Source organism: Uloborus diversus, chromosome 6, assembly GCF_026930045.1.
Source record: "Uloborus diversus isolate 005 chromosome 6, Udiv.v.3.1, whole genome shotgun sequence".
Lineage (NCBI taxonomy): Eukaryota > Metazoa > Arthropoda > Arachnida > Araneae > Uloboridae > Uloborus > Uloborus diversus.
This window is the reverse complement of record NC_072736.1, coordinates 79216611-79243754: the sequence shown is the minus strand read 5'-3', so window position 1 is coordinate 79243754 and position 27144 is coordinate 79216611. Positions and strand designations below refer to the sequence as shown.

Below are 27144 nucleotides of genomic sequence, written 5' to 3'. Positions count from 1 at the left end.
AATTTATTATTATAAAATTTTCGTCCTTTTTTCACTTTTTTTTGAAATGGTTTTGGCAGAATCCAACAGACATTAACCTGAAATAGTGTCATTTATGCATTTGAACCATTTCACACTTCCCAATTCTCTAGTTGTGGAAAAGGTTGATGATCTTGATAAAAAATCTGCGCAAAGTTGCACTTCTGAGGAATGTAGAAATTTCAATAGATACAGTCTGACCATCGAAGACGTGGAATTTGACAAGCGGCAAAGTTAGGACGATTTCATCTGAACGAATTTTGGAGGGGTAGAAGAGAAAATAACAATGGGATTTTCATGCATGCGCTTTATAATGTCTCTAGTGTGCCTTATTAATTTATAGCATTCTCAAAGTTGTCAATGTAATTTTAGACAACAAATAGCTTTCTATTTTTATTAACTATATTTAGAAAACATAAATTTTTCACCAAAAACAAATGTTTTATTTAAAGGTTAATATATCTGCTACGCCTTAAAAGAACAAGGCAGTTTTTGTTTGCTCGTAAAGGACATTGTAATAGCTTCTTACCCGAGCATTTTCAAATTTTTCACCAAACCCACATCCTGTTTTTGGGCTGTGAAAAAGCCAATTTTTTTTATTTTTTCTTAAGTTAAAGCAATATTTTCATCATGAAAAACTACTTTAATCAGCTTTTTTTTCTGTGCTTCTAGCATGCATAACTATCAACAACAGGATAAAAATTAGCCACCTTCTGTCAGGGCCAGATTAGCCATACAGCATAAGTAGCAAGTGCTATGGGGCCTGCTCTTCTGGGGGCCCCCACGCCATGAGAAAAAAATTCCAGAAAAAACTACTTTCCCGTAATTTTACCTGTTTAAATTTCTCCCTTTATTTATATCTAGCTTCTTAGTACAGTAAAATTAGGCCAAACTCAAACATCCAAAAAAAAAAAAAAAAGAATTGAAACCTGCTGCAAATTTCTTCTTACCCTTCCAGCAAGAAGGGGTAAAAAATCCCAGCACTTTGCACATCGGGCTTTGGGGGAAAAGGGGTGGGGGCGAAATAATCCTCTTATTAAATAAAAATTATTTCTATTACTTAAAAAAAATACTCAAAAGTAGCAGAAACCACACTCTTAAACTCTCAACAAAAAATTGCTAATTAACTGGGGTGCACAGGCGAGGGGGGGGGGGGTCATGGCACAGATTGCATTATTGGAATTTTTAAGGAAGTTTTTTCAAGGGATATTTCTTTCTTTTTTTGAGGGCTTTTATTCTGGATGAGTTCTTCGTCACACTTGAAGAGTGCACCATCGCTTTGGTGGGGGGGGGGGTGAATTTAAATTCTAAAATAAACAATTGCTGTGAAGTTCTTGAAAAATTTTTACCGATTTTATACTTTTCCGAAGTGCAAAATACCACACAATAATGTCAGAATGATAATTTAAAAACTTCTAAGCGAACTCAGTAACCAATTTAGTTGTGACTGGAGTTACGAGGCGTATTTTTAAAGTAAGTTCCGTTTTGATATAAAAAAATAACGAGTACAGATAGAGCAAAGAAATTTATTGCACAAAAATCTACCATCCTTACGCTATTTTTTGACATTGCTCCCGTAATTTTCCAAACATTTGTCATAGCGTGGTACAGATTTTTGTATACCTATTCATAGAAAATTGCCGCCTGTGTAGTCAGCCATGGGATAACATGTTATCTGAGCTCATTATTGCTGTTGTGCCACAGACCACCTTGGAAAGACTTTAGATGCCGAAACAAATGAAAGATGCTGCGAGCGAGGTGAGGACAGACCAGAGGATGTTCAAAAACGCCCCAGCCAAAGCCCTGTAAGAGTCCTCATGGTTGACTAAACGGGCGGTAACTTTGTACGAATAGGTATACAAAAACCTGTACCACGCTATGACAAATGCTTGGAAAATCACGAGAGCAATGTCGAAAAATAGCGTAAGGGTGGTAGATTTTTCTGCACTAAATTACTTAGCTCTATCTGTACTCGTTCCTTTTTTATATAAAAACGGAACTTACTTTAAAAACACACCTCGTATTAAACCGTTTAGAGAGTTGGAGTGATTTCTAAAACATAATCCCTGAGCAGCATAAGAAAAAGTTCAAATTGATTGAAGTTTCCCGCCTTCTTCTTAATTAACTTACTTCAACTTTTCTATAATCTTTTGCCATCACCGTAAGGGGTACCAATAGTGAGATGGGCAATGCTGCAATTCTGCTTCCTCTAAGTCGGTGGGGGTTCTCGTTTGCAAACACCTAGCCGCCTCTCTTTTAAGCAGCCGGTTATGTGAATTATGCTAAACATACGCACATATACTTACAATACTATCTGAAACTTTTGAGTACATTATGCGATAAAAAACATTTGAAAAAGGTGTTACATCAGCTAACCAACAATACGCAGTGACAAATTTAGGTGGTCCAGAACCTGTAGTGATTCAACGATAGAAGAAGTCTTGATGAGAGCAATGTGTAGAATGCTAAATGCTGCTCTTCCATCTCTACAGGTTATTGACTCAAGTTGGTAGTGATACGCTCAGGGATACTGGTCGATCGTTTATAATAAGGTATATAATAAGGTATTATCATAGCCAGCTCCTGTTTGTAAACAGGACACGAAATGAATTTATGTTTTCTTTATGCATGTTGTGTATAAAAGTCGATATGAGTACACATTAAACTCTTTATACAATTAGTCATCACTAGAATGAAGTATTTTGTTATCTACGGAACCAAACCCCTATTTTAACACTAGTATTAGATCTCAATTTACGCGGCATTTCCATCAAACGTAATCCTCGCGTAAAACAAGGGTCTACTGTATTTTCTTCATTTTTTCCCCCAAACCTCAAATTAAATTTGGACCATTAGTTCGGCCACTCCAAAACCTGAAAATTTCAGTATCGGTCATCTGACATTCTCCCGTCCGAAGAATTTACATTACTTACTTTAAATTTAAGTAACCGATGAATAAAATTGACTAAATATAATAGTTAAATTAAGAATCAACCAAAACAAATCATATTATTATTGTTGATTTATTTCTTCAATAAACTTGAACTGGTCAATACTGAAGCACTGTGATGAGGCCTTAACGTTGGGGTAGTAACATAAAAGGATATGGAAGGCAAAAAATTTAGTGGCATTTCTTTGTAAAGAAGGTATGCAGTTATGTCTCTAGCTTCTGTTACGAGAGTAGTTACTATCTGTAAAGATGTGTAACCCCAAACCATCTTTTACACTGAATGGTACGAACACTAAAGATGAAATAACAAATTGCTAAAAACTTCTAGTACAAGTTATGGCTTCATCAGTATTTGATGAATCTGGTTTCAGAAGGAAAGAAATCCTATATTATTAAAGAGATATTATTTGAAGCAGAAGATCCATCCACCATCACAAAACAAACAGCTGGTGTCATATAAGTCAGGACTGTCCAACTGCAAAGAGCCCACGGGCCAGAATTTCGGTCAGTGATCAGCTGGCGGGCCGCAGTTTGAAAAAGATGAACAATAACCTCTTACCGCTTATACAATAACAATTAATAGTTGAATTATTAATTATAAAACAATGAAACAGATGGATTATAAAACATTTTAATGGGGAAATATATTAACGCTTACATTTTAATGGGGAAACTGAGGCTGATCCGCCTTCTTGACAAGGGTAAAAATGTCAACATCGATGCAGGCCATGCAATATGTGTTGGCGGGCCGTATGCGGCCCGCGGGCCACCAGTTGGACAGCCCTGATATAAGTTATAGATGGAAGATAAATTCTCATCATGTTTTTTTTTCGGTAATGATCTGCAAGCTTCAAGGAAATATGCCAATAACGCAATGTATATGTCACTTGTAAGTATGGGAAAGCTAGTGTCAGTTTTGGTGGGTACAAAGAAGAAGAAAGCACCACAGAAATATCATCTGCGTCCTATTACAACAGCCAAGCCTTCTGCTCTAAAAGACTTTCTGTGCCTCATATCTTGTGCTTGCTCCGAGGGATTCATTGGATATAGTGAATGTTTGAAAAGTCTGAAAGTGGATTGAAGTGCTCAGCTATATGCACCAACTGTGTTAGACATACCTGCAACAATAGCAATTTTGCAGAGGATCTAGATTCTAAAAAAGATCTTGATAACGGAGACTTTTTATTACAAGTTTAAGAGAAATCATTTGAAAACTTCAGTTCTGATGGAGAGTTTATCGCAATCTGATGACGCATTTGAGGCATGCATGTTACAACGCTAACTAAAAATTTTGATTTTAAATACTGCAAAAGAGCAACATAGTAAAAGGGGGAAAAAAGTTCAGTGTAATTTTTCTGATCATTTAATCAAATGTGCCATCAGAGAGGGGGGGGGGGGTAATCTTTAAGTGTATTATTTCGTTTTGGGAGGTGAACTACTGTTCTTGTAGGGTGGACAGGATTTAATGCATTTTAAATTTGCATGAATTAATACTTCTACTTGAAACGGAAAGGAGGGGTGGCATTGTGGTATTATTTTATTTGGGTGGGGGGGGGGGGGGTGCTGCAGATTTGGGAGGAGGTGCGCCATCGCACTTGGAGGTTGGACACACTTGATTTCTAACTCAGGGTGTAGACAGGAACTGCGAAAAAAAGTTCCCTGACTTTTTTCTTGATTAAATTTACCAAAATTACCTGATTTACATTACCAATGATAATGGTTTTCTTTCTTTGCTCTACTTGAAATCCATCGTATGTTTGTACAAAATGCAATATTTTAAATGTTTTAAGTTGTGTAAAGTTGTTGAACTAAAGATATATTTTAAAAAATGCTACTTTTTCAATAAAATTGTTTTAAAAAAAATATATCAAGTCAATTTTTTTGGAAAAAAAAAAAAACTACAAGACAGTAGGGTAACACTCCCAGTAATTGGCAGGTCACCAGTGATTGGCACTTTCAACATCGAGTTAATGTTCCTTTTTATGTGAAAAAAGCTATAATTCATAAAATCAAAACTGCATGCTGACTGATGAAACAGCAATAATATCGATATTTTTTTCCATGCAACATTTTAGATTTTTATTTCTCTAAAATAAGTTTTTAATGTCAAGATGTGTGATTTAACATTAATTTATGTAAAATTACCTACTTTAAATTAACATTAATTATGTTTCTTATGATGATGAAAGTTGCATGTAATATTAAAGTGAAAAATAAAGTGATTTTCCAGTTATATTAATGTGGGCCAATCACTGGGTCACAAGGTGTCATACACTGGGGTATCAGGTGCCAATTACTGGTGATTTTTGTAACTTTTTCCACATATATTTTTATAAAATATCTGTTCAAAAGTTTTTGCTTTTTGTTAACTAAATAGATGCATAAATATGCATTCTTTAATAAAAAAATATTTGCAAGCAAATATTTGTTTTCTAAGTAATGAAACCAAAGGTAAGTTGAAAGACAAACTCTTAAAATGCCAATTACTGGGGTCGTTACCCTATATTAAATTTTTCTACATGGAAAGATTATAGAAAATTAAAAAAAAAATACTTTACTTCCAGAAACCACTTAGCATAAGAATTTTAAGAAACTATTACAATCACTCTTAAAAACATATGTGTATTTATGATAGAACTAAAAAGTAATTGAAATTATTTTGAACTAAATTTTCAAACAGTATAATAACAGGGTTGCCACAGAAGTTCAAGAATTAAATTCCCTGACATTTCCAGGTTTTCCAGTCGATTTTAGGAAAAATTCCAGGACAATGTATGTCAGCTTACGTTATTTAATATCAATACAATATAATTTTTACTGTAAATAAACCTAATTTATTAACCAAAAAATGCTTTAAAACATTATCGATAATTGTTATCAATATCTGGGTTAAGTTAAGACAACTTGAAATTTAACTACAAATGCTTTGAAATACCAGATATTTCCAATTAATACTTTCATTTTTAAATCTCTGCAATATGTTCTGCAAAAGTTTGTTTCCCTTTCAATGCAATTTTTATTACTCAAAACTTTTTCTTAGCACTTTTTTTTTTACTTTTTTTCTTACTCTGCAACTTTTTCCTATTGCATAATGATATGTACTAGGGACCATTCTAGCATAACTGAGCATATTATTAGAAATCTCATTTGATTTCAGTCTCCATTCCTCCTTGCAGCATGAATAACAGCATTCTGTCAGTCCATAATGCAACAAGACTTTTCTTTCAAATTTTGACCAACATGCCCTTGTTGATACTACACTCTCAACAAATGGTGTGACACATTTTTAAAAAACATTGATGTTTAAAAAAAAAATGTTCAAAATTAAAACATCAATGTTTTAACAAAACCACAAAGGATGTTTTCAAAACATCGACATTGCCACTATTCTCGATTGTAACATAAACATGGGAAAAAAATTATCCGTAATGTGATAAAATCGTAACATCTTTCTTTGGCAAGCAAGGCTCTATAAAAATCATAGCTTATTCTGTTTCAAAAATAACAATATATGCTATAAATATTCTCTGCAATGATGATTCAATTTAAAATTCATATTCTTAATACAAAAGAATATAGAAAATTATTACACTATTCTTCTAAAATGGACTTTCATTTTTGTTTTCAAAAGATTTTTTACAAATCCTTAGCTTTAAAAGTAAATGAAGAACTAAAAAAAATAAATGCTCATTTTTTTTACAATTCAGTATTTTTACAAAAAAATATGTAAAATGCTAATTAACTCAATAATACATGAAATACACCGCCAGCTCAATCAATTCCAGCCGAGGACTGCAGTTTCGTGCTTATTAACACTCATCAGCCCGGCATAGGAGTGACTGAGCAGGAGGTGGAAAACCTCTTAAGGAAGCCAAGAGTGCCAAACTCAATAATAGTTAAAGTTTGCAAAAATAAATATATAAAGTCATTCTAATCCAGAATTAATTAAAATAACTTCTAACCATTGAAATGATGGAAAAACTTAAAGGATGCATATGGACTGAAATCTCAAACACACTAAGCAATTTTTGGCAAAGTCACTTTCAATGTTGGCATGTTTCCAAAAAAACAAGTTTTAACCTATAAAAGCTAAAATTTTAAGGGTTTAAATTTTCATGATCATTCATTTCATGAATAAAGTAGAATGAAGGCTATTAAAATGCTAGTACGACCACATGTACTTTGCAAAAAATACTAGTAATGCATGACTTGATTTTTTTTCCAAAAGAAGCCAAATAAAATGTAATGATATAAATCAGAGCTTCGTAATTTATGTATGAATTTTTAAAAAAAATTATTTATTTGTTTTACTTATTACATTTAGTACTTAAAAATGACCTTGAATTTTCTTCCTCTCAACTATCACGAAAATTTGCTTATCTGGAATGCGACATTTACCGCACTTCACATTTTATGCAACAGTTTCACCCATCAGATGCAAAAATTGAAAGAGAATCCGTGACATTTCCAGAAATTTCAATAATTTGTGACTTTCCCTGACCATTTTAGGTGTTTCATTTTCCCTGACAATTCCAGGTTTTCCATATTTTCCAGGTGCGTGGCAACCCTGAATAATTGTTGCAAGAATAACAAATAATAGTGAAAGAATAGAACTAATGAAGTTATTCTCATATAACTAATTGACATAATTATGCACAACAGATGAAACCATTTGACAGGGGCGTAACTAAGGGGGGGGGGGTTTGGGGACAACCCCCCCCCGAAAAGTTAGTCTCAAAAAAAAAAAGAGAAAAAGAAGAGAGAAGAGAAAGAAAAAAAAAAGAAGAAAAGGAAAAAATTCCAAGCCATTATACACATATATATATATATATAATATATATATATATATATATATATATATATATATATATATATATATATATATATATATATATATATATATATTAGGGCTCGACCGATGGCACTTTTTGGCCGATGGGCCGATGCCGATTGTTCAAAGATGGCCGATGGCCGATTGCCGATTGTTTTTCTCCAAATGGCCGATTGCCGATGGCCGATGGCCGATGCCGTTGGCCGATGGCAAGAAAAAAAAATCTGACGGAAATAAATTGATAAGATTGTCAGGGATTTAAAGGATCAATTATTCATTTCACTTTACTTCCTTTCTACAAATAAGGACTTGTAATCAAAAAAAAAAAATAATAATAATAATATTCTACCTAATTTCTATTTTACGATCACTCAATTTAAACTTCACAAGTTTTTTCGGCACATCTGTACACGCATATGTACCTAAGAACACATAGATGAGCAAAATATTCATTTTGAACATCTCCTTAGTTAATTATCGCAAGTTCTCTTGTGATGTCTTCATACACACAAACGTGCGTCACTCAGAAACGTTATGAAATAGTAAGTTGAAAACTCATACGTGCGTAATATGATCTAAAAGTTCGAGGACAAGCAGTATAAAGCCTTACCCTGAACAGTTCACATTACCGAAGAACATCTATCTACAAAATAATCACCTTGAAAGACTATGCACTTCTGCCAACGTTCGTATTGCTTTTATAAGCACTCCTGGCATCCATTTTTCGCAACCTCCTGTAAGGCCTCTTGCGCTGCCGCTTTAACTTCGTCGTGGGGAAGAAGGCGACTTTCATGTTGAGGATGCACGATTTGATTGATCAATGTTCTGATATGACAAACAAATAACATAACGTTTCGTCGGATTTAGCTCCGTGTGACTCTTACCTGTTCCCAGCAAAAAAACATTTGCATGCACGCCGCTTTCTTCCGTCAGGAGAACATAAAGCTGCATCATAATAGTAGATTGCGAAAAAGGCTTCCAGGAGTGTTTCCAAAAGTTATATGAACACTGGCAGAAGTACATAGTCCCTCAAGGTGACCCTTTGAAGGTGGATGTGCTTCGGTAATGTGAACTATTCTGGGTAAAGTTTTATACAGCTTGTCCCCGAAATTTTGGCTCGTACTACATACAATCTATATAGGATGTAGTTATGCTTCTTTTTTTTTGACTGCTGTATAATGGTAGAGAAAGAACAACAGCCAAAAAAAAAAAAAAGAAAAGGGGAAAAAAAAAAGGAAGAAAAACAAAGACTGTTTAATAATTAACTGATTTTTTTTTAATTGAACATATAACTAAGATTTCAGCAATATTGTAATAATGTATGAATTATGTACACTATACATAGTTAAAAAACTTTAAATTATGTTGTCTAATCATTCAAAAAAAAAAAAAAAATTAAGAATAAAAATATGAAACAGTCAACAAATTACGCAATTAAAGTGGAAAGATTGCACGTAGACATTTTTTAGTCATGAAATTAAACGATAAAGGTAAGAGATAAATTACAATATTAAATCAGAATAGGAATATTTTTGTACTTATTTAAAATTTATGAATGGAAAAATTTGCATTTTTCATAAAAGCTATAACAGTGATATAATTTTTTCTGAAAAAAGAAATAGCCATGAAAAGATTGAGGTTCTTAAAACGCAGCTACAATAAACAAACTCGATATTTACTCCAAGTTAATAATAACTAAATACAGATACTACTTGATCTGGTGTTCGCACACATAATATTGAACAATTTGATTGTTTAAAATCTTTTATGAAAACCTACAAACAAGTTCAAATTAAATTTTGCAATTTAACAATAATTTGCTGAAATTTAAAAAATTGCTTAATAGAAAATCCTTGAAACTTTTCTATAACATATTATTAAAAATATGATGAAAACGAAAATAACTCGTTCATTGATTTTATAAAAATACATGAAAATAGTTACTTACTATAGAAAATAATTGATCGCTATAAGTGATGCAAAAAAGATGGCGCATTACGAAATAAAGATGAAACAGGAATGAGAAATACGCAAGATGACATTTCTTGAGCAAAATAAATAATCGCTAAATATTTAAGAAATGCTTGAAACGACGAGGGAGGGGGGGGGGTCACCCGCTGATTTTGGAGTAACTTACAACATTAAACTTCGTTCCCAACTTCGGCCTCATTTGTTCAGTACAGAACCGCGACCACCAACACCTCGGAAGAGATTCTGAGTTGACTTCAGCACTTCCGAAGAAAAATTTCAAAAGTCCCTTTGATTTCCGAATTATGTCACCATTCAAAACGTCTTTAATCAATTTCTTACATTAATGCTCTAAATTCCTCCTAAACAATAGAGTAAGTTTGAAAAATCTCTAATTTTATGAATTGTGTTAGTTTTAAACAACTCGGAAGTGCATTTAGAGTTTAATTTCAGAAATACAGGGAGGGGGAGGGGAGAGGCACGTAAGTGTTCTAAAAATTACCGTCGGTTCAACGGGAATCTAACAAAATGACACAAAAACCGGTTTCGCCTTTTCATATTTATTTCCACGGTCTCCAATTCGGCACGAGACACTCTATAACAAAAAAAATCGACGCATCAAGAAGCAATCATCCGATTGCTTTGAAATTTTGTATGCATGATTATTTTGACCAGATGTGCAAATTGTTAAAATTTGGTGTCCAATGAATGAACAGTTTGATCTCCAGCGCATCGAAACTGCGCATCCAGCAGATGTATATAAAGAGCAGTTCTTCAACAGTTGTTAAAACTTTCGGTTTGATTGCGATTCAGATTACCTTTCAACAATTTGAAAATGCCTCGCCGCATGGTTCGTGCGCATTACGAGCAAACTGTCAAAGTTTAAACGAGGTCATATCATTGGATTGAAAAAGAGGCCGGTTGGTCAAATCGGAGAATCGCTCGTCATTTGAGTCGAAGCAATACGGCGATGCGAAGATGCTGGCAAGGATGGGTGGAAAATGGCAGAGTTCAGCGTCAGGATGTTAGCGGTCGACCTGGGGCCCTACAACGTAAGTAACGGCCCATTCTGGTGACGACGTTTTCTCCCTCACGAGAAGCGAGGACAACCGAGAAAATAGTCGGTTCCTCCCATTTGCTCTTACCACCATTGTATCGAGTGAGTATTTTGTCTCTTTTTCCAGCGTTCCGAGAACTACTCGTGACGCGGGAAAGGAATCTCTTCAGTCGGACTGGGGTTCTTTTTTCCAACGGCAAAAGAGGCTTGCAACTCCGTTTCCCACGGCATTTGCGGTTTCCCGTACTTATTGAGTTTTTTCATCCACAGCAATGGGGATCCGCAACTTTTAATTCCACGGCGTTTCGGGATCCGAGGAGTTACCTAATGGCCAAACAAATTGGCAGATACATTTCTTGATATGTCATAACCAACTTTTTTTTAAACTTTTTTTTTCTTTTGTGTTTACGCATTTTATTAATTTTATTTTTGGCTTATTTTTTTCTTTTAAAAATATTCCTTCGAAACAATACTTTAAAATGCCAAGTGCCTTTTTGTTTGCCTTTTGTTTATTATACATCAGCTTTCAAAACCTTTTCACGGTAAGTAACCGAATAAAATTTGACAATGGTCTAGTTTTAAGATTGTCCCCCCCTCCCTAAATTGTTGATAATGTAGTCTCATCCTTACGGTTATGTATCGTAAAATTAGTAATGCAGATTTGCGTTTGCGAAGCACGGTTGCTTTGGTTTGAAATTAGCGATTGTTAATCTTCGTGTACACCAAAGAATTCTCTTTCGGCATGAACTTTCATGAGCCAGATATTTAGGTGGAATCTGTTTAATAATTAAAAAAAAACTGTAAGTAATTGGTATATTTTTGAAAAAATAAACGATGGACTCTCTCTTGATTATCTTTGAAAAGCAAAAAAAAAAGGGGGGGGGGGGCTTTTAAGAACCATTTGACAGATTCTTTTTGGTTCATTATTACTCCACTAGAAACCGTGAAAACATTATACTTATTAACACAAAAACAAATCTATTGTTTTACGGCATTAGCACTTACGGACCAAGATTGTGGACACCTTACCCAATTTTTTAAAAACCATTAATAATCGAAATTTGTTTAAGAGAAGGCTAAAAAATTTTATACTCAATTCTACTGCAGTCAATTTAGGATAAAGTAGCATAATTGTAATAGTATATCTGGGTCCGTTATAAAATTGGACGTACTTTATTGCATTGCTCATGTTGATGTGTTCTTTGTATGATTATGCATTTATTTTTTGTTAATTCTATCTTATGTTATAAACTGGCCCTAAATTAAGCTCTTTTCTGAGTGGTGGGAGCTAGTCAGGATACTGTTATAGCCTTTACTCCCATCTACTCAATCAGGGACTTTCAAATAGACATAGTGAAATATATTTAAAAGAAAAACAGCTTTTTTTTAATTTAATGCAAATTTGAAGAATAATGGATAAATAATAAAGCTGCGGAATTCAAAAACGATCGTTTTGAACGGACTACAATGCCCTTTCTCATTACTTCTAATGAAAAAACAGTGGTCCAGCAAATCAATTTGGCTAGAATAGTATATAACTTATAACTTAACATGAAAAGTGCTGTGGGTTTTAAACTTTATTTCTTTTATTTAATTACATGAAAAGTGTTTCACGTTGATTTTGTACTGATGTTACAACAAAACAATGCGTAAACTTACTGCGGAAAAAAAAACTGAATGCAATTTAATTCGAAAAATAAGGCTTGATATTTTATGAAATGTAAAATTAAAAGATATTTGGTTGGTGAAAAATTTCTGAGGATCTTGAGGTTCTATTAAAATGACCCCCTACTATTTTTTAAGACAAAATTATATGTACAAAAAATAAAGGGGGGGGGGTCTGTAAAAATATTCTCAGTTATTAGAAAACGTCTATCTGTAGAGCAACGTTGCTTAACGTCGCAAAATTGAATCCAGCAATATGCATGTCAAAACTATCAAAACATGTAATTTAAAGGCGGAAACACCAATATGTAAACCAAGAAATGAGTCATTTCTCGCAATCGAAATTGTTAAAAGTGTATCTATTTGCCCCCATCATTATTAATGTTCATTGAAAAACATCCATATTCGGGGAATGAGCCTAAGAAAAACATGTTCGTACCACTTTATAACGAAAAACATGTTCATAATATTTTGAAACCGAAGATATTTAATTTAAATTACTAACCGATTTAAACAATGCGTCAGTGTTTAATGAAAACCATGTTCCTATAATAATATTACTATTATCAAAAGTAACTTGGCTGCAATATTTCCTAGACTCTTCCTCTTGCAAAATTACGAGCATTAGAAATCCCACAATTGTAAAATTTCCATCACTACGCAAGTGTAAACAGCCACCGCTTCTCTGGCCACCGCCATCTTGACTAGAAAGCACTTCTCACCTCCCGAGAAAGCCAACTCATAACCTGCCACCCGGGTGAAAACGAGAATGGTCCTTCTCGGCAGCTAAAGTCGGCAGCAAGACGTTTAGGATAGCTTCATGGTAGGGAGAAATGGTGCGTCACGGAAAGTGACGTCACGCACGGCGAAAAACTGGTTTTCTGACTGGTTTCTCGTTAACGACTCCCTTCTAGATAGAATCATTGTAAGGCCCCTGGGGTCACAACAAAATCGTGATGACAGAGTGACTGTCCGATTAGCTGTCACAGGGCTTTCTTCATCTCTATGAACCATCAGACATTCAACCCAAACACCAGTGTCCCTTATGACCATTTACAGACGGTTGCGACAACGAAATCTACGCTCGCGCCGACCGTTATGCCACTGACGCCTACACACTGCCGAGCCAGATTACAGTGGTGCATGGCTCGATCAGATTGGAATGGTGCCGACTGGGGATGTATAGTCTTTAGCGACGAATCCCGCTTCCCACTGTCTCATGACGATCATCGAAGACGTGTTTGGAGACACCCAGGGCAGAGGAGGGATCCTGGTTTCACTTTTGCACGCCACACTGGCCCTCAACAAGGCATTATGATCTGGTGTGCCATTTCTTTTGATAACTAGACTCCTTTGGTCGTAATTAGAAGTACACTTACTGCAGAGTGGTACGTCGACAATATCCTAAGACCTGTTTTGTAGCCGTTCCTTTTGCAGTACCCTCGGCTGATTTTCAGCAGGACTATGCCAGATAACATACGGCATGTGTTGTTATGAACTGTCTGCAAGCTTGTCAAATTCTTCCGTGGTCTTCCAGATCGTCAGATCTCTCTCCCATCGAGCATCTCTAGGATATGTTGGGATGGCGATTGCATCTGGCAAGGAATGTTGAAAACCTCATTCGACAATTGGAGCGAATTTGGCCGAAAATACCGCAGGAGAACCTCCGGGAGCTTTATCGGTGTTTCCTACGTCGTGCTTAAGCTTGTATGTATGGGCTAGAGGCGGGTCAATATCTTATTGAACTTGTTACTGTAACTCTGATATAAATTATTCAATTGTTCTAAGAATTTAATCATTTACTATTCTATGCATTGTCTTCCTATCTACAAATTTTCATCTCAATCGGATCGCTCCTTCTTGGTGCTTCAATTTTTTTGTTATAGAGTGTATCACCAAATGATCGTCAGTCTGAGACGCTATATTAGTTTTGTATTGAAATAAGTAGTTAATAGCCACAAAAAATGAGTAAATAAGGTTTTTAGAACACCCGATCGAAAACAAAAAGGGAAGTGCATAACTGAAACGTACGCACACCTCACATGCGAAATTTTAACCTTCTGCAGTTTACCATTTTTGAGTTATGACTTATGAGAGATACATACGTACATCCAGCCGCAATTAAACAACGCAATAATTAACTTGTTTGGTACCTGAATGCAGTATTAAAAACTCTTTCAGGGGTGGCTAAAATAGAAATTCATACCGAAGTTTAAGTAAACAATTTTATATGAAAACAATAACTCCCTTTACTTTGCATTAAAAAGTAATTCAGCAAAGGTCTTATTTTTCGAAAACATCGGCCAATTCCATCGGCTTTTCGACGTTTTTAAGGCCGATGGGCCGATGTTTCCTGCAAGTTAGCATCGGCCGCCGATGCCGATGCCGATGGCTAAATTTTTGAACCATCGGCGCCGATGCATCGGCCAGGCCGATGCATCGGTCGAGTCCTAATATATATATATATATAAAAGAAGTAACCCCCCCCGAAAGTCGGGTCTAGCTACGCCACTGCCATTTGACATCCATTCATAGGAAGCTTTTCTCTAACCAAGAACATAGGTTTTAATGAATGAATACAGCATTTTAACAATAAAAAAATAAAGATATTTACTTAGGTACACAAGTTAACTCTATTTCAAATAATTTCAGCATGTAACGAAAAAAAATCTTGGATTGCTTTTGTAACAAACAACTTTGAAATGCAAGGGGGGGGGGGGACAATTAGTTAATTTCAAAATATATAAAAGAAGAATGGAACTTGGTTATAAAATAATCTAAAATAATCACTTAAGTCTGAAGAAAAGAAAACCTTTATAATCTGCGGTGACAACAAATTTTCTCATTTTATAATGGCAAAAATCAAAGTTTTTTTAATTGAAAGTTCAATTTTAGCAATTAAATTAAAACCGCGAAGAAGTAATAACTTTTAAGCTTTTATCAGTATTAATTCAAAACCCAAAGATTTCTTCTTGAGATCATGATTACAGTACGCTAATTACTTTGAGACAATGGAATAAAGGCAAAGGAGCTAAGGCATTAATGAAGGCTTCCTCTTTGCCTGTATGGTTGTTTATTTTACGTATAGTGATGTAAAATACCTGGATATTTATTTTTAGGGGTAAATACCCAGGGTATATACACGGGTAAATACCTAAAATGGGTATTTACCCGGGTATTTATTTCAGAAATTTATATTCGACTAAAATACTTTTCTGTCTATTCCACTATGTATATATATAACCAACCATATACAAAACAATTAATTTTTGCCCAAAAATTGTACTTTTATCACATATTTAAAGAATTATTGTGTGAAACAACTTAGCAATCTAATATGATATTCACATTAAATCTGTTGGATATACCTAATTAATGTTGATAGCCGAATTTCAGATATAAAAAGCCATTCTACAAAAAGTAAAAAGCTTAACTGGTTACAAAGAAAAAAGCAAACATCAATTTTTTTAAGGTTCTAGTCTTTACAACCCAGTAATATGTCCCTGCATGGCATGAGCACTTAAAATTCACAAAGCCACTTCTACTATTACACTGGTTCCACGTAAATTTCTCCACCATAACAAAATATTCATACTGTCTAATCCTTCCCACAATATTTTCCTTCCCCATATCCCAGTCTTTTTCCTATAATGAACAAGTTCAGTCTTCAGTTGAACACTATCTAATTTCATATGCTTCACAACTTGATAGATAAACGTTAAACCATTGGGCAGATCAGGTGGTTTCAGATCCCCGCCTTGCATCACTGGATCCAAAATATCTGCAGCAAGATGAATTGGACCAATGCCAAATTCTTTCCTTTCTTTAAACTTATATAAAATTTCTCTTTCTTCATTTTTTTGAAAAGGGGACATGGGAAGCTGTTCCAGTAATGTAATCTGTAATTTGTTGAACTGCCTATAGACCAAATGTATTTGCAGATCATTTAACTCAAGAGATAAAATCAACTTCAGCATTGGTTCTAAAATATGAACCATTTTATCAACATGAAGCCAAAAAACTTCATCATCTAGGAGCCTTTTCTTAAATTCACTGGACAACTGTGATTCACTGACTGTTAGAGTTTGAAGTACAAACTTGTTAGCTTTTAAGCTTTGGAAACAGTACAAATAACTGCCCCATCTAGATTTTCACTGGAAGTTTTAAAAAAGTAGCAGATTTTGCCACCTCTTGGTTTTGAATTTTGACGAACATTGCTTGTAATACACAGCTTTGTTTTATCGTTTTCACAATTTCAATTGTATGCAACAGAAAAAGTGATTTACACTGGAATTTTTTATTTTTTTTGCTTATTAATGTGAAAACTGTTTTATAATTGCCACATTATCACTTAAACTGCAATTAAATAAATAACATCATAGTCTTAATAACTTCTCAGTTTATTCTTCCAAACATCCCTCATGCTTTTTTTTTTTTCATTTTGGATATGACTAACCTAGATTGTGACTTTGAAATCCTGAAGTTCATCATTGAATTGCTTATACTTCTCCAATTATGGCATTGAAAAGAAAGATTCTTTGGTTTACGGTGTGTTTCTTTCATAATTTCATCAAGTCTTTCAATAAAAAATATCATAAACTGTGTAATACATATGTATGTATCAGTTTTACCAATTATTTCATATTTAGATTTTTTTTTTAAAAACCCCATTCACTTTTTGCATTTTTTTTTTGTAAAATACCCAGTTTTGGGGTATTTACCCAGGCCTTGGGTAAATACCCGGGTAAATACCCAAAAAATATTTACCTACCCGCTGGGTATTTACCCGATCCACATCACTATTTACGTAGCATTGAAAGAGTGAAAGGAAATTTCAAACTAGGTAAAATAAAGAAACTAACAGACACAGAAGCAATCTTAGGAAGTTCATCCTGTGGTTATTAAGTAAGATTCAATACTTTGACGTTGAGGAAAAAGATGGACAAATATGTGGCAATGTATAATCGCACCTCATTAATTTTCTTTTTTTTTGAACAGATAATTGGCGGAAAATGCATAGGGAATTAGAATACATAATTTTGTAAATAAAAAAAAAAAATTTTTTTTTCTTCTTCATAAAATCAATTTTCCCTGATTTTTTGTTATTTTTTCAAAATTCCCTGATATTTTCCTGACTTTTCCCTGATTAATAAAGTTCCCTGACTTTTCCCTGATCTCCTTGATCTGTCGCCACCCTGTAACTTTAACTTTGCATAAAATAATATTTCCACTTGAAATGTATGGAAGGGGGGAGTTCGGGGTACTGCTTCATTTGACGGGGATAGGGGGTTTCTGTAGCGTTGGTGGGTTTTGTCATCCCTCTTGCGGGATAAACACCTTTAATTCAATGCTTTTAAATTTAGTATGACATAATATCACCACTTGAAATTTCCTCTAAAAATTCCGAAAAAATACCCAAAACAGCAATTTTTAGATGCCCCCCATTCCAAAACCCGAGGCACAATGGGGTGGGACTTTTTACCTGTTCTTATTGGGAGGGTAATAAACAATTTGCAACAGGTGTAAACTTTTTTTTTTTTTTGGATGTTTGGGTCCGACCCCTATTTTTACTGTACTATTCCTAAATGTTTAGGTAAATTAATTTTTTTTTTTTTTTAAAGAAAGAGCAGATTTGTTACGAAAAAGTATCATGTTGACCAGTATCATCAATGCAGGGAGGAGGAGGAGGGGAGGGTTCTTGTGTCATTTGGAGACTGTAAGAGCCTTCCAACTGACAAAAATTGAGAACTCTCACTACTTTATATCTCCACATGTCACATGTGTGTCCGTCAGCCCATCTAGGATTAGAGGCTTTGAAGTAACAATATCTTTAGTCCAGGTCCTGATTACCATACAGGATAAATAGGCCTGGAACTGAGGCCCCATCTTTCCAAGGGCCCCAAATTACTAAAAGAAATCTGCATAGCATGACAAAATGAAAAATATATGTATTAAAAAAATAATAATAAATAATAATGACTCATTAATTTGGAAATATACTTCATTAAAGGAGAATTTTTATTCATTCTGCCAGTAGTGAATTTACCATGTCAAAATTATGAGGGGCCCAAAAGGGACTCATAAATCATAAATGCATACACATGATATAAATGATTTATATAGTTCAGTGATAAACGAAGAGGCCCCAAAAAATACATTTAGAAGGGCCTCAAACCTGTAAATCAACCACTGAATTCCGCTAAAGAGTCTTCAGGGACCTTCAAATTTTTCTGGGCCTAGGGCCTCACTTTTAGTTAGTCAGCCCTGTTTTAGTCACATCAGAGGAAGCACAAAGGGGATGAGGAGGATCGATGGATGCTTTCCAGAAATATTTTGTAATTGAAGTCTTAAAAACGCAATTTTAGTTAATAATTCTTAGTATTAGGAGAAAAAGCTCAGTTGGGTCAGAAATTTTTCAAAACTGACTTAAAAATTGCAATTTTAGGCAATGTTTGGTAATGTTAGGAAAACAGAGAATAGGGTTTTTTCTAGATTTTTTTTCTTTCAACCCCTTTCTATAACGTCATCTAAGATGGCCAACAAGTGCATATTTTGGACAATAATTTTGAAAAAATTCTATGGGAGGGTAAATCTTCCTCACCAATATTGTTGACGATGGTCTAAAATGTGTTTTTAAGACGTCAACTTCGAAAACTTTCTGGGTTGCATTGGAGAGTGCCTGAACCCAATCCTATATCGAAACATAACCAGCGATGGCTTTCAATCACCTTTTCAAAGCTTCAATTTTGAGAAATCTCCAGGGGATGGCTTTCATGAACTCCTCTAACCCGGCCCACCCCCGCCACAAAATCACCAAAGATTGTATAAAACTGTCCTTTTAGAGTCGATAATTTCGAAAATTTTCTATTTAAAATTGTGTTTTTAGATTAATAACGCATAATAAATTCAAAAATTTTCCAATGGGACCTCCTTGAACACCCCTCTCTCTATAACATCATTAAAGATAATCTAGTTTTATTTAAGACTCAAAAAGTGCAAACCTTCACTTTTCCTAACGTCATCAGGGATCGTCAGAATGTTTTTAGAATTGAAATATCGAAAACTTTACGGGGGTAAGCCCCCGGACCCGTCTCTTTTTGGAATGAAAAGCTAAAAACGTGTAGTGATCGTGACAGACACAAGGCAAAATAAGGAGGTCATAACCCTTTTAAAGCTTCTAAAATGATATCCATATTTTTGTACTCATGTGTGTTATAAGTGAACCTCTCCTCTCCATGAAGAAAGACACTATTGTTTACTTGTATCAGTTAAAAACGAGGGCCCCTCCGAAACATTTGCTACGGGCCCACGATGGCTTAATCCGACACTGCCTACATTAAGTCCATCCTCAACTTTTTGAGGCTCGAAATGCCGAAAACGTCACTTTTTCAACCATGATTTGACAATGGAAAATTTCTAATTAGGCTTAACATAAATTGTTTATTTTTATGCACAAATAAACGTTCATTCCTTCACCTTTACATTAAGTCATGTTTGATCTTCCTACTTGTTTAAATAAATTCACTAGTGCTTTTAAATAAAGGACAAAAAATGCCAAATTTTACTCATCTGTTGAGCAAAAAAAAATAGCTATATCTCACAAATAAAATTTTTCTAAGAAAAAATTTAACAGTTTGGGGATAGGAATATTGGTACATATTACCTATCAAATTTTATCAAAATCAAAAATAGTGCGGCCCGGCCCATTTGTTGATTCAATATGAAATGACCCTGCATTTTTTTTCTCGTTGTTTCTTGAAATTTATGTAAATGGTGCTTCATTGCAACAAAAAGACTAATGAAATTAATAAGAATAGTTTAATGTTATTCAGCCTTTAAGTCATGGTTAAACTTACTTTTCAAGGGGATCTACATCTCTCAATCCTATGTAGGCTATATTTTTTTTCTGCACACTGGAAAAAAAAAAAAAAACTACTTTAATACAGACGACAATTAAAAAATAAAAAGATATTGAACAATAAAAAAAAGAAAAAAAGATATTATATTTTTTAGAACATGTTAATTAGATTTAAATTATTTTTAAAGTAAACGCATGGATTTATATGTATATTTACATACATCCAACCCACACAAACTAAGCAGTGCTATGGCACTTTCTAAGAGAATGAAAAATAATTTTAATTTCTCATTTATTCTAATGAGACATGAGAATATGCTTCGTCATACTATTTGTTCTTCAAAATTAGTTTAAAACTCTGCTGGAAAACTGTTTCTGGTTGCCATGACAACTAACATCATGACTCCTATCCAATCCCAATGACCTCCATGGCTCCAATCAAACAGGTGAAGAAGATCATACTAAAAATCGAAACTAAGTCGGTATTTCTGAGCTCAGCAGTATGAAGTAAAAATAATTTAACTTTGAATCTTGGATTTATTTGTAATGAATTTTAACTTTAGAAAGCTTTGAAAGAGAAGAACATGTTTTCTGAAAATATTATTGAATAAATTGCTACCATTAAATGCGTTGGTTGTTTCTAATTTTTTGGGTATTTTAGCAGTTATAACACTGTCTAATTTAGACACCAGTTTCAGTCACATTATTTATTTTCGTAACAAATTGTCATTTATTATTTCTAAAGTGTTTTTGTATTTAACCAGTATAATGCATATAATACTAGTATTTTCTGTGAAAGAAATGTTCTATTTAATATAACAGTAATTAGTATTAACGTGCTTTATTTGTCACAGATATACTGCTGTGCTAAGTCGTATTTGCAGCCGAGTTCAAAATGAGAAATGGCCGTTTACATTTTTGTGCCTCCATACACTTGATTCAGATGCAACTATTTCAGAACTTTTTTTAAAAATACTGCCTGTTGACAAATGAAGGGAAAACATTGTATTTAAGTGAAATATATGACAAAGAACCACATGGTGACCGTTATGCAGTTTTGATAAAAGGAGCAAATACCACTTTTGTCCTTAACACGGCAGACTTTTAAAAAAATAAATAACACAGCTGCTTGGGTACTTTCTTTGTTCACCAAAAAGTAGTCGGATCCCGCTACAACGCGATCCGACTTACGCGAAATGGCTATAACGCGAGTTTTTCCATGCATAATAAATTTTTTAATGCGGACACAAATTACTCGCCTGCAACATGAAATTTTTCGAAAAAGAGCGGCGGAGAGTTAGAATGGGCTTCGTTGACACTAAATATTGGTTTTGTTAATGGACTTTCATCCCTTTATCATCACTGAAAGCAAAAGTTCAGCCACTACATTAGTCTAAACAACGCTTCGCTTTAGTTTATACAAATAACAACTCCGATTCTGAACTTTTTTTTTCATTTTACATGTGAACGTTGATAAAAAAAGGATGAACGTTGATAACAGTCTGATCGCGCTGCATAAACCTTCTTCATTTTTTAAATTACAAATATATTTATATATTTACTATATCGATATTAAAGTCAGACCAAACAACGTAAGTAGAAGCACAAATTTGTGCTTCTACTTACGTTGTTTGGTCTGACTTTACTATTCAGCACAAAGGTATTTAAAGTCAGACCAAACAAGGTAAGTAGAAGCACAAATTTGTAAATTACAGCAAAATTACAGCGATTCTTTATTTTATATCGATATTGTTAAGTGCTATAATAATGCTGGTAGTGTACATACTGTAAGTACCATACTGCTTTATTTTAGGTTTCTCTCCCCCATTAATCATTGATTTTGTGCTAAATTACAAAATTTTATGTCAAATAATAACGCTTTTTCTAAAATACAGAAAAAGTCTGTTCTTTGTAAAAGATGCTCTAATATATAGCTAATAAATGGTTTGAATCAATATGAAGCGTTTTTACAAACATCTGAAACAATTGGGTATGCTTATAAAAAATAACTAAACATACCATGTTCCACAACGCGAAATTCCGACTTACGCGAGGTGTCTTGGAACGCATCCCTCGCGTAAGTCGGGACTCGACTGTATTTTAAAACTGTCTTTGATATTAATGTAATCAGAGTATAATTACTATTTGCTGATAAGGTGGTTTAAATTGAACATGTGAAAGTGGTTTTGATTCACAGAATTAAATTCATGTGGAAAAAAAGAGAAGATTTCAAACATACCAAGGTTTAATCCACTCAAAGCCAGGTATACCATAACTAGATAATTCAAGGTCTTTCAAAAAGAAAGAGCAAGACATGCCATGAATATTTCCTGTAAGAAGTTTAACTTAATTTACTACGTAAAATCATTTTCATTTAAAATTCAGTAATTATGAAGAAATTCGAATTTTCTCTTATTAAGCTGCAATTTATTCTTAGTGTACAACAGTAGTGCCCTACCTACGACCCGCAGGCCACATCTGGCCTGCAAAGCTGATCCAGGTGATCTGTTGTTTTGCCCAATGTTAAAAATAAAAAAAAAAACATGATTAGTAACAATCACAAATTTGAAATCAAATATTCAGTAAACATGTATTTAATAAAATTTAAAGTAAAGATAGAAATCAATTATTGGTCTGTATTTTCTTTTCCTTATATTTCAAAATTTTAAATATGTTCTGGCCTGTAAAAATAATTTCTGCCCTCTGGCAGAAAAGGGTTTGGCACCACTGGTGTACAGTATGTAATGCAAAAATAGTATAATGTGTACAAAGTAAACAATAAAGAGTAATACAGTAAAACTTCAATAAGTTGGCACTCTGTTTTAAGGCTTCATATTCATTTGGTCTCAACGGCTTATACATTATTATACTAATTCTATTCTGGATAGCTTTTCACACATCAAGATAGCCAAATGTACCTTTCTGCTTGATTTTGAATGCTATCATGTTGTCAATCTTCACTATACTGCCGTGCTAAACACAAATGTGGTATGTGCAGTAGGGTGTTCCGTCCATATATGAGAAAAAAAATTTTTGAGCTACACTATCACAAGAGGTGTCAAAATTTGAGAAATTTTTCACACATCACGAAAAAGGTAAAAAAAAATGGAATTGCGTGTCATCTTGAGGGCTCTACCGCTCTTTGAAGTTTTGCATATTTTACATTTTTGACAGACCTAAACGATATGATTTAAAAAATACAAAAATAAAGTTTAGAAAGCATTTTATTTAAGAAACTAATGAAACAAAGCACAAGAAAACAAAATAAACAAACTACAGTTTATAAATAATGACAAAAGTTTAGAATTAAAACTTATTTTTGTGTCCAAAATTTGGCATTTCTGCGCGAGATTGCAACCTGGTTCTAACGAAGCCATCTCTAGAAGTAGCGTTAGTAACACTTTGTGAAGCCTGTGTTATTAGTTTAACATCTTTCCACAGATTGTGAGTGGCAAGGAAAGTCAACGATTTCCAAGTTATTATCTTTTGCCATAATTTGAAGGTTCTCGTAAGAAATATATCGAAGAACCGGTGGTGCTGTAACCTGACACTCTTGCCAGACAATTATTTCCGTATAATCTTTAGCAGAGAAGTTAATTTTTGGTGTTTTAAATATTCTGCGTTTAGTGCTACTTTCAGCCACTCTAGCTTTTTTTATTCTTCGTAATGCTAACTCCCGAATGTGCTCCCTATCATCAAACAACATACTGACCAGCAGGTTTTCTGGGTGCGCAAAAAGAGCATTTCTTTCGAAAACAGAATACACAACAGATTTCAAGTTTTCGGGTAAAAATCGAGAGTACACAATCATTTGAAAAAGATGTTTGGCTGCTTCCTTAAAAGATGACTTTTGCTTGATTAAGAACCAAACTGGAGCGTACACTTTAACCACATAGTTAACAAGTAATCGCAAATTTTCTGTTGGATTAAGAGTACTTACATAAAGTCTGAGTATACAATTAGCAGAAGTAAGCCATCTCGAGTGCGCCATTTTTCCAGGTTGACGATTTGCCAGCTCAGGACTACAGAAACCAGTTGATACAGCTTGACAAATCTCATAAAGATATTTTTGATCCGTGCTTAGTTCATCAACCACATTTTTCGGCAAATTACCATCCACCGGGCAAAAAGACAATGTCATTTTATTTTCACAACCAGCTAACTGTTTTCCAATAGGTCCGGAATATTCTTTAGGACCCAAAGTGCAACCATCTAAGGTCAAGAATAAATGACGAAGGGGTAATTCGTTGGCATGAAGCATACACACACATCATTGCAATGGTCTTTCCAAATACTCCTCTAAATATTGAACCACGCCACCCTTCCAACCGGTGTTTATTGCAGTTCCGTCACATCCAACGCAAATCACGTGTTCTAAATTCAAGCATTGACCTTCTAATAGAGCTGTAATTGAAGTTAGAATTGCATTAGAAGCAGTGCGTGTCCCAAATAAATTGATTCGGGTTCTGCTAAAATTGAGATGTGCTCTTCTAAAATTTCTTTGCGATGGTAACGAGCTCCTATTTTCTCATTTATCAGAGTCTTGTCTTTACGTCCATAAAAGTAAATGCTTTTTATAACAATACTTCCAATATCTTTGGAAGCTTCTTTCCGAGTTTTAGCTACAGCTCTGTGGATTTTGTTTTTATCAACAACTAGAGTTAAATCTTCTTTTGAAACCAAGTCAACATCAGCTAAAACTGCAGAAGCAACAGCAGCAGCAGATCGCGTCGACAAACCGTATCTATCACAGACCTTAGCAACTGTTGGCAAGATCAGTGTATTCCTATTTGTCGTTGAAGTTGATGGTGTACCTGTAGAGGCCATATTCGTCTCTGTTATGGGATACGTTTCTGGAGAAAATTCACGCATCGAATCGTCATCAAAATTTGCTGAGACAGAATCGTTATTTTCAGTAGAAGACTTTTTTGCTGCCCTTTCAAGTTTTCTCTGCTGTTGTTTCATTAATCTAGCTGTTTCTTTCTTATCGACACCTCTTATCACCATTTTCCTGTCATTTCTTTGATCTAACAAGAAACTTCTCTCATTGATGGGAACTTTTTTAGGTTTTAAACACGAACAAGACTCAAATACAGGGCACTTACAAGCCGCAACGTCGAAGAGCTTCTCAGATGACTCTAAAAAGCACTTCAGTTTATTGTCAAAACTATCACTTCGTTTGTTTCTGGGGTATCATTTCAAATTGACATACTTTTCGAAATAGAATTTTAATAATTGAATTACTTGTTTCTTAGTTACGATTGGAATTGAAGCTTTTGTCCAAATACTGTTGATTTTTTCAGAAACAATTGTATATATATATCTGAACTGGAAGGGTCCTTTCCATTATGCATACATTTCTGTTCGCTCCTGACAAATAAAATAAATTTTATGACGTCTTTTACAGTAGGTAGCTTCCGATCATCAAGTTCCTTGTAGGGTCCCAGTATAGCACAAGTAGTCTCACTACGTCTCGAACTCATTACTTAAAACTAACAGAATCGGCATATAACACTAACAATTGCAACTGTACTTTTATAGCATTAAAATTACTTTGGCTACGAAGAAAACACCCGTGAGTCAAGCCAAGAAAGCCCTTGAAACAAGTAAAAGTGGCGCCAAGCTTCGTGGACGATTCTACTGCGGAAATGGGGGTTATTCCCATATAGGCATTTACAGTAGTAATCACCATATGTTTTTTTTTTTCTGTTCGTGTTGATATTACGAATCACGATCTTTTTATTTCAGCTGTCGAGCTTTTATTTCACAGTAAATTTATAACTTTATTCACAGTACTTCTTTTTCAGTTGCCATAAAAATGACAATTTTTCAAAACTTTGACGATCTGTAGAGCCCTGAAGATATAGTTTTATTCTATTTTTTAAATTATTTTTGTAATTTACGATCGATTTCGCAAATTTTGAGAGGTCTTGCATTAAGAAAAACGGAAAAAAAAAAATTTCGGGACACCCTAATGTGCAGTAGAGCCCAAAATGAGAAATTGATGATTAAAGTTTTACAACTCATTTCTTTGATTTATGACTTAATTAAATGCTCACTTGCGGTAGTTGTTTCGTAAATAACTTATCTAAAAACTGTAAGGAAGTATTTTTGCAAAAATCTTAATTTAAAATTGATAAATGTAGTTATGACAAATTTTCTTTTCAAAACCTTTTCATATACTAAGCTATTTTCACAGTAAGTGACAATTACTAGGCATTTTTAGGGGTATCTGCACAGATACGACAAAAATAGCTTCGTAAAATGTGCTCAATGTATGGCATATCATTGAATAATACTGAAAACATCTGCTTTCTTTGGACTTAGCTGTTTCGCTTTGTTTTGTTAATACAAATCTAACAGAATCTACCTTCTGAAAGATATTACAGAAACCTGTGTAAGTTGACCACTTGCGGTGCACTATTTTAGTGGCCAACCTAAACAGGTGGTCAACTTACAAAGGTTGATTTATATGATAAACGCCAATTCCGTGCCTGAAAAAAGCGGTCAACTTAGACAGGTGGTCAACTTCACAGGTTTTACTTATTTTCAAAACGCCGGACAGTTAAAACTTTATTCAATAACATTTTTCTGTTTTTTATATTCAAAGAATGTTTTTTACAATGTTTTATTTTTTAGATTCATTTTTACCGAACATGAAGATAATTTTGACAGCAGAAGATACTTAAAAATATTACTGGCCGTAGAATGAAATGCATTTTTTTTCTTGCATGAAAGAATTAAGATATGAATATTTTACATGCATTTTATTTTTAGAATTTACATCTTAAATAAAC

General features: G+C 34.0%; 1 protein-coding gene across 1 annotated transcript in view; it reads right to left on the bottom strand.

Moving 5' to 3' along the window:
* The window catches only part of LOC129223988 (arginase-1-like), a 59058-nt gene that overhangs the window by 8912 nt on the left and 23002 nt on the right, over positions 1–27144 (bottom strand). Inside the window, exons 5-6 of the mRNA XM_054858380.1 lie at positions 22587–22677; positions 20346–20402 (exon numbers count right to left, since the gene is read on the bottom strand). Coding sequence (XP_054714355.1) covers positions 20346–20402; positions 22587–22677 — 148 coding nt within the window. The remainder of the gene's footprint in view (positions 1–20345; positions 20403–22586; positions 22678–27144) is intronic.